General features: G+C 41.7%; 2 protein-coding genes across 2 annotated transcripts; both read left to right on the forward strand.

The window, feature by feature from the left end:
* The first annotated feature begins 1,372 nt into the window (after window positions 1-1,372).
* Window positions 1,373-3,214, forward strand: LOC120281275 (UDP-glycosyltransferase 73C1-like). The gene is made up of 3 exons (XM_039288140.1): window positions 1,373-1,924; window positions 2,124-2,350; window positions 2,425-3,214. The coding sequence occupies exons 1-3, from the start codon at window positions 1,607-1,609 to the stop codon at window positions 3,146-3,148; spliced, it is 1,269 nt and encodes a 422-aa protein (XP_039144074.1). The 5' UTR covers window positions 1,373-1,606; the 3' UTR covers window positions 3,149-3,214.
* Window positions 3,215-8,948: 5,734 nt separating this feature from the next.
* Window positions 8,949-12,958, forward strand: LOC120281276 (UDP-glycosyltransferase 73C6-like). Its single transcript, XM_039288141.1, has 4 exons — window positions 8,949-9,103; window positions 9,660-9,789; window positions 11,282-11,766; window positions 11,842-12,958. The coding sequence occupies exons 1-4, from the start codon at window positions 8,949-8,951 to the stop codon at window positions 12,794-12,796; spliced, it is 1,725 nt and encodes a 574-aa protein (XP_039144075.1). The 3' UTR covers window positions 12,797-12,958.
* Window positions 12,959-13,110: the final 152 nt, after the last annotated feature.

Genomic DNA, 13,110 nt, shown 5'->3' on the forward strand with positions numbered 1-13,110 from the left:
AAAAAAAAAAAAGAGGCAAACACAGCTGAGATAGAAAGAGTCCACTAGGAGGCAACAAAGGTCTACTCAGACTGCCAAAAACGTCGGCTAGATCAGGCGAAGACTACTCCATGTCGTTGGAATTTCCCTCTAGCCTCATATTCAAGAAGACGAGGAAGCTCTTCAACTTTTGAGTTGATTCCGCCAGAACTTGGAGCGGGTCCCTAGCTGCAGAAATCCAATCCAGTGACATGTGAATGATTTAATGATTACTGTACATGAATTCAAAGCATGAAAGGTAATGATACACCTGTTTCTTTCAAGCCAAATGTTCCAAAAAATTGCCCAGACAAGTAGAGTGCACATGGTTCTTTGTCAAACCTATACGGAAGAAATCCAGGAAGACTAGACCTCTGAGATTACCTTAGAATGAGAAGGTAAGTTTAAATTTTGTTTAAAAAAGGCCCAAATACTATCAGCAAAGTCACAGTGAATTAGGAGATGCTCTGTAGATTCTGAAGATCTGTGACATAAAAACCAAATATCGGTCACGAATTTCGTGTTACAACCTTTTTGGCTAAATTATCACGGGTTAGAATTTTGTTCTCACAAGCTAGACAGTGATTTTTGCTTGGACAACTCAATTTCCGGAAAAAAGAATATAAGGCACTGCGTGTTCCTCCATCTATAAGGAATTTATAGAAAGATCGAACTGAGTAGCCTCCATTTTTTTTCCAGATTCCAAGTTTTAACATCCTCTTGATCATTGGAACAGTCTGGGATGGAGGTCAAGAAAGATAAAATCTCAGAGGAGGTTGCTTTTCAAAAAAGCAAATTTTGCAAAGAAGGATTTTGAGTAAGCTGTATAGATGAAGAGTGAAGGAATTATACCAAGCTGAAGAGTGAAGTAATGTTCCTAGGTGCCCTTCGTTTAGGTAATTACCTTGAATTATTTTTTACCAACAACCTTAATGGCCTGAGAAAATTTTCGACCACCATTTTCCTAGGAGAGCTTTGTTGAATTCGAATAGATTCAAAATTCCCCACCCTTCCATTTCACGAGTTCTACAAATTCTTTTTCAGTCTACTAGTCTCATTCCTTTTGATCACAGGATCCCAGGGCATTTTCAAAAGAAAGTCTCTTCAAATTTTTATCAATCTCTTTAATCACCCATCTTGGAAGTTTGAAAATGCAGACATCCGATAGGTAGGAATTGAAATAAGAACGGAGTTCAATAGGGTGAAAGCAGAACTCCTAGAGAAAGGTAATTGACCTTCCAAGACGAAAGTTTTGAACAAACCGTAATTATCAATTTCATTTGGGTATCAATTTTTTTTCCTTTTGTTTTTCTGTTCTTTGTTTTAGCTTTTTCGCTTCTGCTCAAAGAAAAAACAAAAAAACCTTTGAAAAATGGGCCAACTCACTCGGGCTCCCAAACAAATAAGTGGGGTCTTTCTCAACGAAAATAAAATAAAATAAGTTGGGTTGACTAGTTGTCGTCGCGTCACCATTTCAAGTACCGTGAAGCCCAAGCCACCCTTCGCCCTTCTCCCCATAAAACCCAGTTCGATCATCTCCACACACAACCGTGATCCTTGCCAAACTCTCCCGTCCGTCTCCGCAACCATGACCAAACAAACAACCATCATCAATGGCTTCAACAACAACACTACTACAACACCTCCTCATGTTGTTATAGTGCCACTAATGGCACAAGGACACATAATCCCGATGCTTGACATGGCACGGCTGCTGGCCGAGCGCGGGGTCCTCGTCACCTTCATCACAACCCCAGTGAACGCGTCGCGCATCAAATCGATCATAGCCCGCATGCACGAGTCCAACCTTCATATAAACTTCATCGAGATCCCTTTCCCCTGCGCCGAAGCTGGCCTTCCCTCGGCTGCGAAAAACTGTGACCTCCTCCCTTCTAAAGACCTCGTTGTGAACTTCTTCGACGCCATCCGACTCTTTTGACCACTCTATCGAGCAACGCCTCAAAGATCTCGTCCCCCGCCCGACCTGCATGATCAACGACATGAGCAACCCGTGGGCCGCAAACGTCGCACGTTCACTCAACATTCGCCGCCTCGTCTTTCATGGCCCTTCTTGCATTTACATCTATTGTAGTTATGTTTTTCAGCTGCATAAGATTTATGAGACTGTTACTGACGAGTTTGAGGAAATTGCTGTGCCCGGCTTGACTGATAATGATGATGATGTTGTTAGTCAGAGCTTTAAGGTATGTAAATTGCACGCACCAGGGTGGTTTAACGCACCGGGTTTGGAGAAGTTACGTGATGAGGCTTTGTATGCAGAGGAAACTGCTGATGGAGTGGTTATGAACACTTTCGATGATGTTGAGCCTATGTTTGTGGAGGCTTACAAGAAGGTGATTGGAAAGGATGTTTGGACTGTTGGGCCATTGTGTTTTATATGATAAGGATGATTTTTTGTGCTAGGATTGAGAGAGGGAATAAGGCTGCAGTGGATCCAGAGAAGTTGTTCGGTTGGCTTGACTCTATGGAGGAAAGGTCTGTGCTTTATGTTAGTTTTGGTAGTTTGGCACGGATGAAAGTGGGACAGATATTAGAGATTGGGTCAGGACTAGAGGCTTCTGGGGTTCCTTCTATTTGGGTCATCAAGGATGTGGAGATGTGTTCGGAGGTTGAAGAGTGGTTGGAAGGGTTCCAGAAGAGGATGAGTTTGAGGAGTTTTGTTATCAAGGGATGGGCCCCACAAGCCGTGATACTCTCACATAAGGCTATTGGTGGTTTTGTTAGTCATTGTGGATGGAACTCAACCTTGGAAGCAGTGTCAAATGGTGTGCCAATGATCACTTGGCCGCAGTTTGTAGACCAGTTCTTGAATGAGAGGTTGGTTGTGGAGTTGTTGAGGATTGGAATTGCTATTGGAGTGAAGAAGCCTGTGCTTTATTATGGTGAGGATGAGATTCCGGTTAAGAAGGATGACGTGGAGAGGGCTGTGAGGAGTTTGATGGGTGATGGCGTGGAGGCCGAGGAGAGGAGGATAAGGGCTAGAGAGATTAAAAAGAAGGCTATTAAGGCCATGGAAGAAGGTGCAGGTTCTTCTTATGAGAATATTACTAGGTTCGTTGAATACATCAAGCATGAACCTTGCAAGGATGTGCGAGGGACTGCAGTTTAATAAATTTGTATGTACTTCTAATATATTTTGCATCTCAGAACTTTGTATCTCCTTCACTATAAGGCAATAAATAAAATAGATTTTATGTAATACAAATTATTGAAATCCATCACAATCTTAAATAATCAGCATGCTTTTTCTACCCTCTGTCTCTCTTCATCAGAAATACTCTCGATCAAATGACTTTCTGCTGAAAATATCTTGCACAATTAAAAATGCTTTCAACTGGGTCACTCTACTTTTAAAACGTACCACCCTGGTGGGCAGCATTTCAAAAGTAAAGGGACCGATTTTTGAAACGTTTTTAACTAAATAGACACATTTTCGAAAAATAGAGGGGACCAGTCGGGAGTATTCGATAGAGAGACCAAAGAGATAGAAAATAGAGAGACTAACAGGGTATTATACCAAAAAATAAAAGCCTTTCAGATATTTATGGTAATTTTAATTCTAAGCAAACCAAAAATTTTCTCTCTCCTTTCTCTTTTTGTTTTTCTTTTTGTCTGCTTGTGTCTTATTCCTTCTCCACTTCTTGTGGTTAGTTTGTTCTCTGTTTTCTTTGTTAATGCATTTAGTTTATCCACTTTTCTCAATTATCTTTCTCCTTATAGCCATACATATAAATTTTTAGGGACGATTTGGTTGAGTTTAATATTTTACTACAGTGATAAGATTCTCACAATAATAAGATATGAAATACTATAGGTTTAGAAATGTTGCATAAATTTATTATAGTCATATTTTAAGCATATGATTATGGCAATCAACATGGTAATGTACCAAATTTTTTAAAACACCGCTAAACATGAAATTTATAGCAAACATAAAGCAATTGTGGAAAAAAAATTCAAGTAAAATATATATTTTTTAAAAAGGTAAATAAACCACTTTGATAAACTAAAAGATAGGCAGTACATCACCGCTACCCAGAGCGGTTAAAAGTACAACAAAAACAATAACATAGGACCACTAGATGTGGTACACCAACAATTACAAAAACACCCACAAAGAGGCCCTCAAGGCCCAAAGGAGCTCCCAACGAGACTACCCCATGCCATGCTCGTGATCCTCCACGCCGGCACTAGGCTCACTAGCGCCCTAAGGGCTCCTCCAAACTTTTGTTCTCTTCTCAACTATGACTTCTAGAGGAACTCCCCGTGTACCTTTCTTCTTTGTTGATCTAGGCAGCTCTAGTACAAAGCATGCCTCTTCATTCCATTTGAAAGACAACTTCTTCTGATGCTCGCTTCTACGTGCCCTTACTTGATGAACCAAAGCGTCAGTTACGGGGTGCTTTGATTGCGATCCCGGCCCCGAGCGCCTCGATGATTCTTTCGAAAGTAGAAGCGAGTTGTTTGATTCATAGGTAACCTCATGGCTTCAACCATTCAAAGACGAATCCCCAAAGAAAGAAACTCCTCAAGTTTCCTCTTTTCCTCCTTTTGAGACCTTTCTCATCACCTTGCACATTCAAGTATACCCTGACAAGACTCACTTGTCAAGGTTTTTGAATTGAACTCCTTGACAAAGAATTGATTTGGCCACAATCCCCAAACTAGGAGCCAATTCAACCCTTGAAGAGGTGGAAAAGTTGTAGCATGATTCCCCAATGTTTTGAAAACCGGACCGGACCGCCGGTCGGACCGAACCGGAACCGCCCATGAGCCCGGTCCGGTTTTAGAATTAATGTTGACCGATTTTGAACCCGGTCAAAATCTGGCCAAACGCTTAACCGGCATCGGACTAAAAACCGGATGGAACCCGGTTTTTCAAATTTTTATTTTGTTATGTTTTTTGTTTTGCTGTCTGCTTTTGTTTTCTCTGCTTGTTTTGTAAGAAAGGACTTAGGGCATGAATTGGCTTTTGATTTCATGATACTCTTTTTAGTCTTGATTTGTCGAAAAATATTATTTGGATTTTTGGAACTTTGGAGTTTAGAGGTATGAGAAAAATAAACAGAAACTTAGTAAATTGTTTAAGAGGTATAGATCATTTAGGGCTTATTTTTATTTTTATACTTTTATTTTAATGGTAATAATGATCAAATATGAGAATTAAATTAATCATACTTAGTTCTAGTTTTGTTTTGAAATTTTTTGCTCATGCCTTGTCTCATCCTCACATAATTAGTAATTTAATTAGTTGTTTAATTTATGTAGTTATCATCATCCATTTATAATTAATAGATTAAGAAATAAAATGTTTAGGGAATTGTATTTGTTGATTTATCTAGATTAATTATTTGAATCTTCAACCATTTTGATAAAATCATAATGATATTAAAATAAATATTTAAGATAATTATGATTAAAAATATAATAAAGTTTGTTATTATATATATATATATAATATTTAAGATAATTATTTATTTATGACGTCATCCGGTCCGACCAAAACGGATCATCCGGTCGAACCGACTGACCCGTGACCCAAATATGAGACCGATTCGCTATCCGGTTCGGTTTTAAAAACATTGTGATTCCCATTACAAAAGTCCACCTCTGAAAAATCCAACAAAGTGATTCATGAGACCATCTCCAAGCAATTAGCCTTTCAATGGCCAGTTGGATCCTTTGTAGCTTTGGACTTTGTAGGCCCAAGTGCTTCAGCATGGATGCCCATCCCTATATTCATATTCCTTTGTTGCTTTTGATGGGTACTAGGCCGAGGTTTTGACCCATCTACACATGCCTCCTTGAGAATGGAAAACTCTTTGTAAAACCTGGCCAACAAATTCTATTTGACCCACCTTCTCATTTTGCAAGAGTGGATCCCACCACTACTTTTTGCTTCTCATAACTTGTAAGATAAACGGATCCCACCACATCAAGTGGGTGATTTTTCCACATGATTGGGTCTCAAATTGGTGACAATCTGCATCCAAAAATCTTGGAATTTCTGATGGCGTACGGCCCCCCAATTCCCTCAAGCTCCCCCAGCTCTACACATGTTGCAGAAGTGATAGGGGTGCAAGAACAGGCCCATCCGACTAATAGGCTCCACCTCTTCCTTAGAGATAGAATTGGATCTCATGTCATTACGTGACACATGAGATTTTAGATGCATATAAATGAAAATCACATCTTTCTGCGCATATAGTGAAACGTCCCCTTCAATACTGGGATGATCGACATGCTTGTACATAAGTTGTCCTTGTCTGCCTGTGCCATTGCCACCCATACGACTCCCATTACAACTAACGGTCTGTCTTGATGATCCAACTGGTAGCGACCTCCTTGATAATGGTGACCGGTGGCACATTCCGCCATATCGGGAGGAAACCTCCAATGGGTGGGGAACATTGCACCGAGGCAGACGAACGCAGTCTCCATTGCCGGTGTCCATACAACGGGAGCTGGAATCCTCTGCCATTATGAGCCTTGCCACCTAGTCAATTACCAAACTTTGTCCGTCCTCGCTCCATCCTCCACCATGGTGGGTTATCTTCACCTCCACAAAAAGGTATTTCCTTCGGGATTCACCGCGAGGTCTTCGACCCACGCTCGCTCGTCAGTCCCCACGTCCCGCTGGTCCTAATGGATCAGCGCTTATCCTTTGTTGCAGATGGGAGAACCCTCATGATTATAATGAGATCCCACGCTACCTCCACTCTGTCGCCGCAGGTTAGGGGAGATTGAAGAGAGCCAACATTCATTGTCACCTTGCCTTTGCACTCTTGAGGAACTTCAATGAGTGAAAAGACACCTGGGGCCGAATGGAGTAAAGGCCCCGCCTCGAATCTTAATCCTCTCCTTCACTTGCTCGAATCTTAGTCCTCTCCTTTGTCGCTCCCCTCTTGCCATGGCAAGCGGGGAAAGGCATTCGGCCCCCCTTCCCCCTCCTTCGCAGCCCAAGTCCTTGGCACAAATCGCTTCTTCCCTTCACCAATCGACAGATAATTCTCCCCTCAAGATATGCACAAATGCTCACCAAACTCAAGGAAACTACCACCGATTTTTGTCCGCATTGATAGAGACGCCATGAGCAGAGCCAGATTAAAGTTCCAATATGCGCTTTATGGGAAGCTCTTTGGCAATCCCCTCCTTTCGCTGAAGTAAAAAACCGATCTTACTACCAAATGGAGTGCTTATGGAGATATTAGCATCTCCGATCTCCCTAATGGGTTTATCTTAATTAGGTGTTCCTCTCAGAAAGCAATGCAGCAGCTTCTCCTCGACGGTCCTTGGTCTGTTAACGGCATTATACTCCAGCTATCTCCTTGGAAACCCTTCTTCGAACCTATATTCGCCAAGCTAAGCACCGCTGCTATTTAGTTGCAGCTTCATAATCTTCCTGTGGAGTTCTGGGAAGGAGAAACTCTGGAAACTATTGCCGGCCAGTTTGGTACTTTGCTCAAGGTGGATGATTTCATTACATTCCTTAGCAGGTCCAAATACGCCCGAATCTGTGTTGAAATTGACTTATCTAAACCGCTCAGCCGGGGTTTCTAGATTGGGGATGATATACACAAGGTGTTTGTCGTTGTTCAATATGTCAGACGGCGTTATGTGTTTTCTTTATATTTCGAACATTGTAGTTTCCATTGCTTTTGAAGTTTATTGTCCTTGTTAGATGTTGTTCTGCCTAGTGGGAGATAGGTTTTGAGATCTTGCGTGCCTATTTGGTTAAGACCTTGTAGGTATATGGCCGTTTGTCAACAATTAGATTCGAGGCATGACAAGCTATCTGTTTGCTGTACTATTTTTACTCTTTTTTAATAAATCAGTAGTTCATTCATTTTATTAAAAAAAACAAAAACAAAAAACTTAGCTCATGTTTTTCACACCCACACGCACTGTACGCACCACCGTTCAAGTATTAATTAGATATAGCGCAATTTTTACTGCATTATACAATGATAGTTCTATTGAATGATTAATGAAAGAATTTCATGACAGTGCTAGCGTAAGCATTCTGGATTTATCGGTGGGCAAACATACGAGTAGTGGTACTAGGCAAACCTTAACCAAGATGCGGTAAATCTACGTTTACTAGTTTCGAGTGTTAAATTAAAGGTGGATGTTGCTACCAAAATTGGCAAAACATTGCAACTCTTCTTGGCAATATTTTTTCATATCAGACAGCCATTATTGCCATTATTTCTGATTCTCCTTCACTATCAAATTAAATTGATGGGCGGAGACGTGCGTCTCACTTTCGACCCAGAGGGCCGGCCGGTCTTCGTGTCTTTGCGTCTCTCCCCGGCCCATTTTGTGGAGGATGGCGAGGAGGACGAAGAGGGTGAGTTCGCTTCATCGTTAAACCCGTTGTTTGGGGAGAAGCGGGCGTCATCGGTGCCAAGCTTGGAAGCGCTTCTTAAGGTTGAAGAAGGCGGAGGGAAGGACAACTTGGAGCTGACTGAGGTTGTAGATGGTTTGGCTTTCTCTCATGGGAAGCGTGCGGCGGTGGAGCTTGGCTCCTGCGAGGTGAGATTGGAAGTGGGACTAGTGGTGGATGTGGTGGAGCTTGGGCTCCGCGATGGCGGACTAGAGAACAGGCCTCTTAAGCCAGTGGTGTAGCGGAGCTCCCACATCTTGGACCTGAGGCTCGGAGACACAGTGGAGATACTGGCCACAGTTGCAATTGGCGCCTGCCCTGGTGGTTTGAATGAACTTAGGACAATGGAGCTTGGCTCTCGTAATAGTGGCTCGCCGATGATGGGGCAAGAGGAGAATGCGACTCATGCGGTTAAGGTTGAGCTGAGCTCCCACACGGGTGCGAGGATGGTAAGGGTGGAGCTTAGCTCCCCTCCGGTGGTTACAAGCTAAATAGACAGAAGGATGTAGAGAATCGGGTGGCGATGGTTGAGCTGCGCTCCCTCGCCGGCAAGAAGAAGACAGGGGTGGAGATTAGCCGGATGGATAGCACGACTCGGGTGGCGTCGGTTGAATTGCATTCCCACGCAGCCGTGAGGAAGACTAGGGTGGAGCTTAGCTCTGCCATCGTTGGAAGCGGGTCTGCGCGAGCGTGGCTCCACTCGCCACGGGGACGGTGACGATGGTCTGCGACCCATCGAGGTCATCACAGGTATTCGGTGGCCGGATGGTCTTAACGGGAAGAACCGTCGGGCGAGAGCCTTCTCGGTCCGTTGAACTTCAGTGGATATGGACGGGAGGCTCGAGAGGACGACGTGTGGAGCATGGGATGGTTCGTAAGCGCTGGGCCGAGGGCATGTCAGTAGGTCCGCCTGGCTCGCTTGGAGAGGGAGTTCGGGCTGTGATGTTCGAGGTTTCGGGTTGTGTGGATGTAGGTATGTTCCCCTCGGGAGTGGCGAGCAATCCCTCCTCGGTGTCACCATTTCATTGGTCTAAATACTTGGGTGTTGGGCTCTCATTGGTTGGGGATCCTTTCTGGTTTAAACCGTCTTCAATGTGGACCATGTTATTAATGCTATGTGGGTGGGCGGTAATCCGATCGACTGGTTGGAGGGACTCCACATATTGGAATTGGGCCGGGTGGGCCCAACGTTTGTGTTTGCACTGGTTGGGTACCTGTATTCATCTTTTGGTAGGCCCAAGAACAATATTGTGTATCTGGAAGTCTTTGCCACTACCGTTTGTTGCTCTCTGGAGATAATAGAGCCTCATGTCGACATCCACGGTGGTCGACAATTCAGTGTGAGAGGTCCGGAGCTTTTGGGGGTATAGGCTTTTGCTCGTACACTTCAGTCGGCGGGAGTGCTTTTTAGTCGTCACCTTATCTTTTCCTCTCCCTCGTTGTTTCCGTGTTTGTTTGTGTTTTCCACATCTAGTGGATATGTTGTACCTTTTATCTTCTTTTTAATATTAATGGTCTATTCATTTTTTCAAAAATATATATATATATATTTATATGAAATAGATTTTAAAGAAAAAGACTAGAAAAATTTAATATTTAATAGAAATTATTGAAATGCATCACAATCTTAATTTCCAAAAGACTAAAAAAGTCTTTCGGATATTTATGGTAATTTTAATTCTAAGCAAACCAAAATTCTCTCTCCTCAGAGCCATCCATATAAATTTTTTGGGATGGTTTTTGAGTTTAATATTTTAATTCTCACAATAATAAGATATAAAATATAATATATTTAAAAATAGTGTAGTAATTTACTATAGTCATATTTTGATATTTAGTTACTATATATGATTATGGCAATCAACATGATAATGTACCAAAGTTTTTAAAATACTGCTAAACTTGAAATATTTAGCAAATTTAAAACAATTATTGAAAAAAATTCAAGTACAAAGCAAAATTCATATATACGAGTAATATACTTATTACGCATAATAATTAAAATATGTAGAAAACAAGTAAAAAATGCCAAATCAAAATAATACTTAAATGTTAAAATTTTTAATTTTAAGTGAAGGGTGATTAAATCTAATTATTAAAAAATCACGGGCAAACTCATCTTAAAAATTACATTTTAAAGGTAAAATTGTTCAAAAATTTAAGCACAAGCTACCACATTACTCCATAATCCAAAATAAACACTTGATTTTGAGATAATAATGTGATTGGTAAGTTTCTCAACAATATTTTATTGTTGAGATTTTTTTAATAACTGTTAAAATTATTGGTGCTATAATTCCAAACAAAATAATTATTGGTGCTATAATTATTGGTATATTGTTGAGATTTTTTTAATAACTGTTAAAATTATTGGTGCTATAATTCCAAACAAAATAATTATTGGTGCTATAATTATTGGTGCTAAAATTGTTACTAGTGCCCTTTTTCTTTTTTCTTTCCTAAACTGGCTCTAGCTTCTTGATGACGTGCAATACAACTACGGTAGTACGGTGTAGTTAATTGGCACACTCCAGTATTCAAAAGGAGCACATCCACGCGTAAGCAAAAAAATAACCATTCGTTAAAATCCAGCACGGCAGCACTATGTCTCCTTGCGTCAGTACCTATTTGAAGTCCATTGAATCCCATGCCTCGCTTTTATTTACCCTTCAACCATTCGTTAATCCAGCACGGCAGCACTATGTCTCATTGCGTCAGTACTATTTCAAGTCCCATTGAATCCCAGGCCCTTGCTTTTACCCCTTATCCCCATAAAACCTTCTTCATCTCTCCACCCACAACCTTCATCCTTCCCAAAGCTCTAGCCTCTCGCATCCATCTCCACAGCCATGATAAAAACAAACAACCATCATCAATGACGCCAACAACAGCACTACTACTACACCTCCTCATGTTGTTCTAGTTCCACTATTTGCACAAGGACACATAATCCCCATGCTTGACATGGCACGGCTATTGGCCCAGCGTGGCGTGCTCGTCACCTTCATCACAACACCAGTGAACGCGTCGCGCATCAAACCCATCATAGCCCGCGTGCACGAGTCCAAACTCCCTATAAACTTCATCGAGATCCCTTTCCCCTGCGCCGAAGCTGGCATCCCCATCCCCCTCGGCTGTGAAAACTTTGACCTCCTCCCTTCCCCAGAACTCTTCCTGAACTTCTTCGACGCTATCCGACTCCTCTCCCATCCGCTCGAGCAACGCCTCAGAGATCTCGTCCCCCTGCCGACCTGCATGATCAATGACATGTGGAACCTGTGGACAGCAAACGTTGCACGTTCACTCAGCATTCGCCGGCTTGTCTTTCATGGCCCCTTCTTGTGCTTTTTATCTATTGTAGTTACGTTTTTTTCAGCTGCATAAGATTTATGAGACTGTTACTGATGAGTTTGAAGATATTACCGTGCCCTGGTTTTGACTGATGATCATGATGATGATGTTGGTCAGAGTTTTAAGGTTTCTAAAGCGCATTCGTCCGGTTGGTCAAACATGCCTGGTTTTGAGAAGATACGGGATGAGGTTTTGCATGCAGCGGAGACTGTTGATGGGGTGGTTATGAACACTTTAGATGATGTTGAGCTTATGTTTGTGGAGGCTTATAAGAAGGTGGTTGGAAAGGATGTTTGGACTGTTGGCCCATTGTGTTTATATGATAAGGATGATGATTTTAGTGCTAGGATTGTGAGAGGGAACAAGACTGCAGTGGATCAAGAGAAGTTGTTTGGTTGGCTTGATTCTATGGAGGAAAACTCGGTGCTTTATGTCAGTTTTGGCACTTTGACACAGATGAAAGTGGGAGAGACATTGGAGATTGGATCAGGACTTGAGGCTTCTGGGGTTCCTTTCATTTGGGTTATTAAGGATGTGGAGAAGTCCCCGGCGGTTGAGGAGTGGTTGGAAGGGTTTGAGAAGAGGATGAGTTTGAGGAGTATTGTGATCAAGGGATGGGCCCCACAAGCTGCAATACTCTCACATAAGTCCGTTGGTGGTTTTGTTAGTCATTGTGGGTGGAACTCAACGTTGGAGGCAATATCAAATGGTGTGCCAATGATCACTTGGCCGCAGATTGCAGACCAATTCTTGAATGAGAGGTTGGTTGTGAAGTTCCTGAGGATGGGTATTGCTATTGGAGTGAAGAAGCCTATGTTTTATTTTGGTGAGGATGAGATTTCTGTTAGTAGCTCTGATGTAGAGAGGGCTGTGAGGGGGTTGATGGGTGATGGACAGGAGGCTCAGGAGAGGAGGATAAGGGCTACAGAGATTAAGGGGAAGGCCATTAAGGCTATGGAAGAAGGTGGCTCTTCTTATGAGAATATAACTATGCTCGTTGAGTACATCAAGCATGCATGAACCTTGCAAGACTTCATAAGGAGCTAAATCTTAATGAATTTGTAATTCTAATTTTTCTTCTTTTTTTTCAAATAAATGTGGGTGTAACTCTCAGTCATTGTTAAGAGAGGGGTGAACTCCGAATCTCTTATTTAGAAAAGAAATAAACTATCATTGTGTTTCTATGGTTCATTCTGCTAAAATTTGACATCTTCAATAATAAAAAAAATATTTTTTTACAAAAAGTAATCTAATAAGAAATTATTTTTTTCACTGAACAAATCGAAAATTAAAAAATCCTTATCAGCGTTATTATTTTTTAAAAACATCATGAG

The sequence above is a fragment of the Dioscorea cayenensis genome, chromosome 17, assembly GCF_009730915.1.
Source record: "Dioscorea cayenensis subsp. rotundata cultivar TDr96_F1 chromosome 17, TDr96_F1_v2_PseudoChromosome.rev07_lg8_w22 25.fasta, whole genome shotgun sequence".
NCBI lineage: Eukaryota > Viridiplantae > Streptophyta > Magnoliopsida > Dioscoreales > Dioscoreaceae > Dioscorea > Dioscorea cayenensis.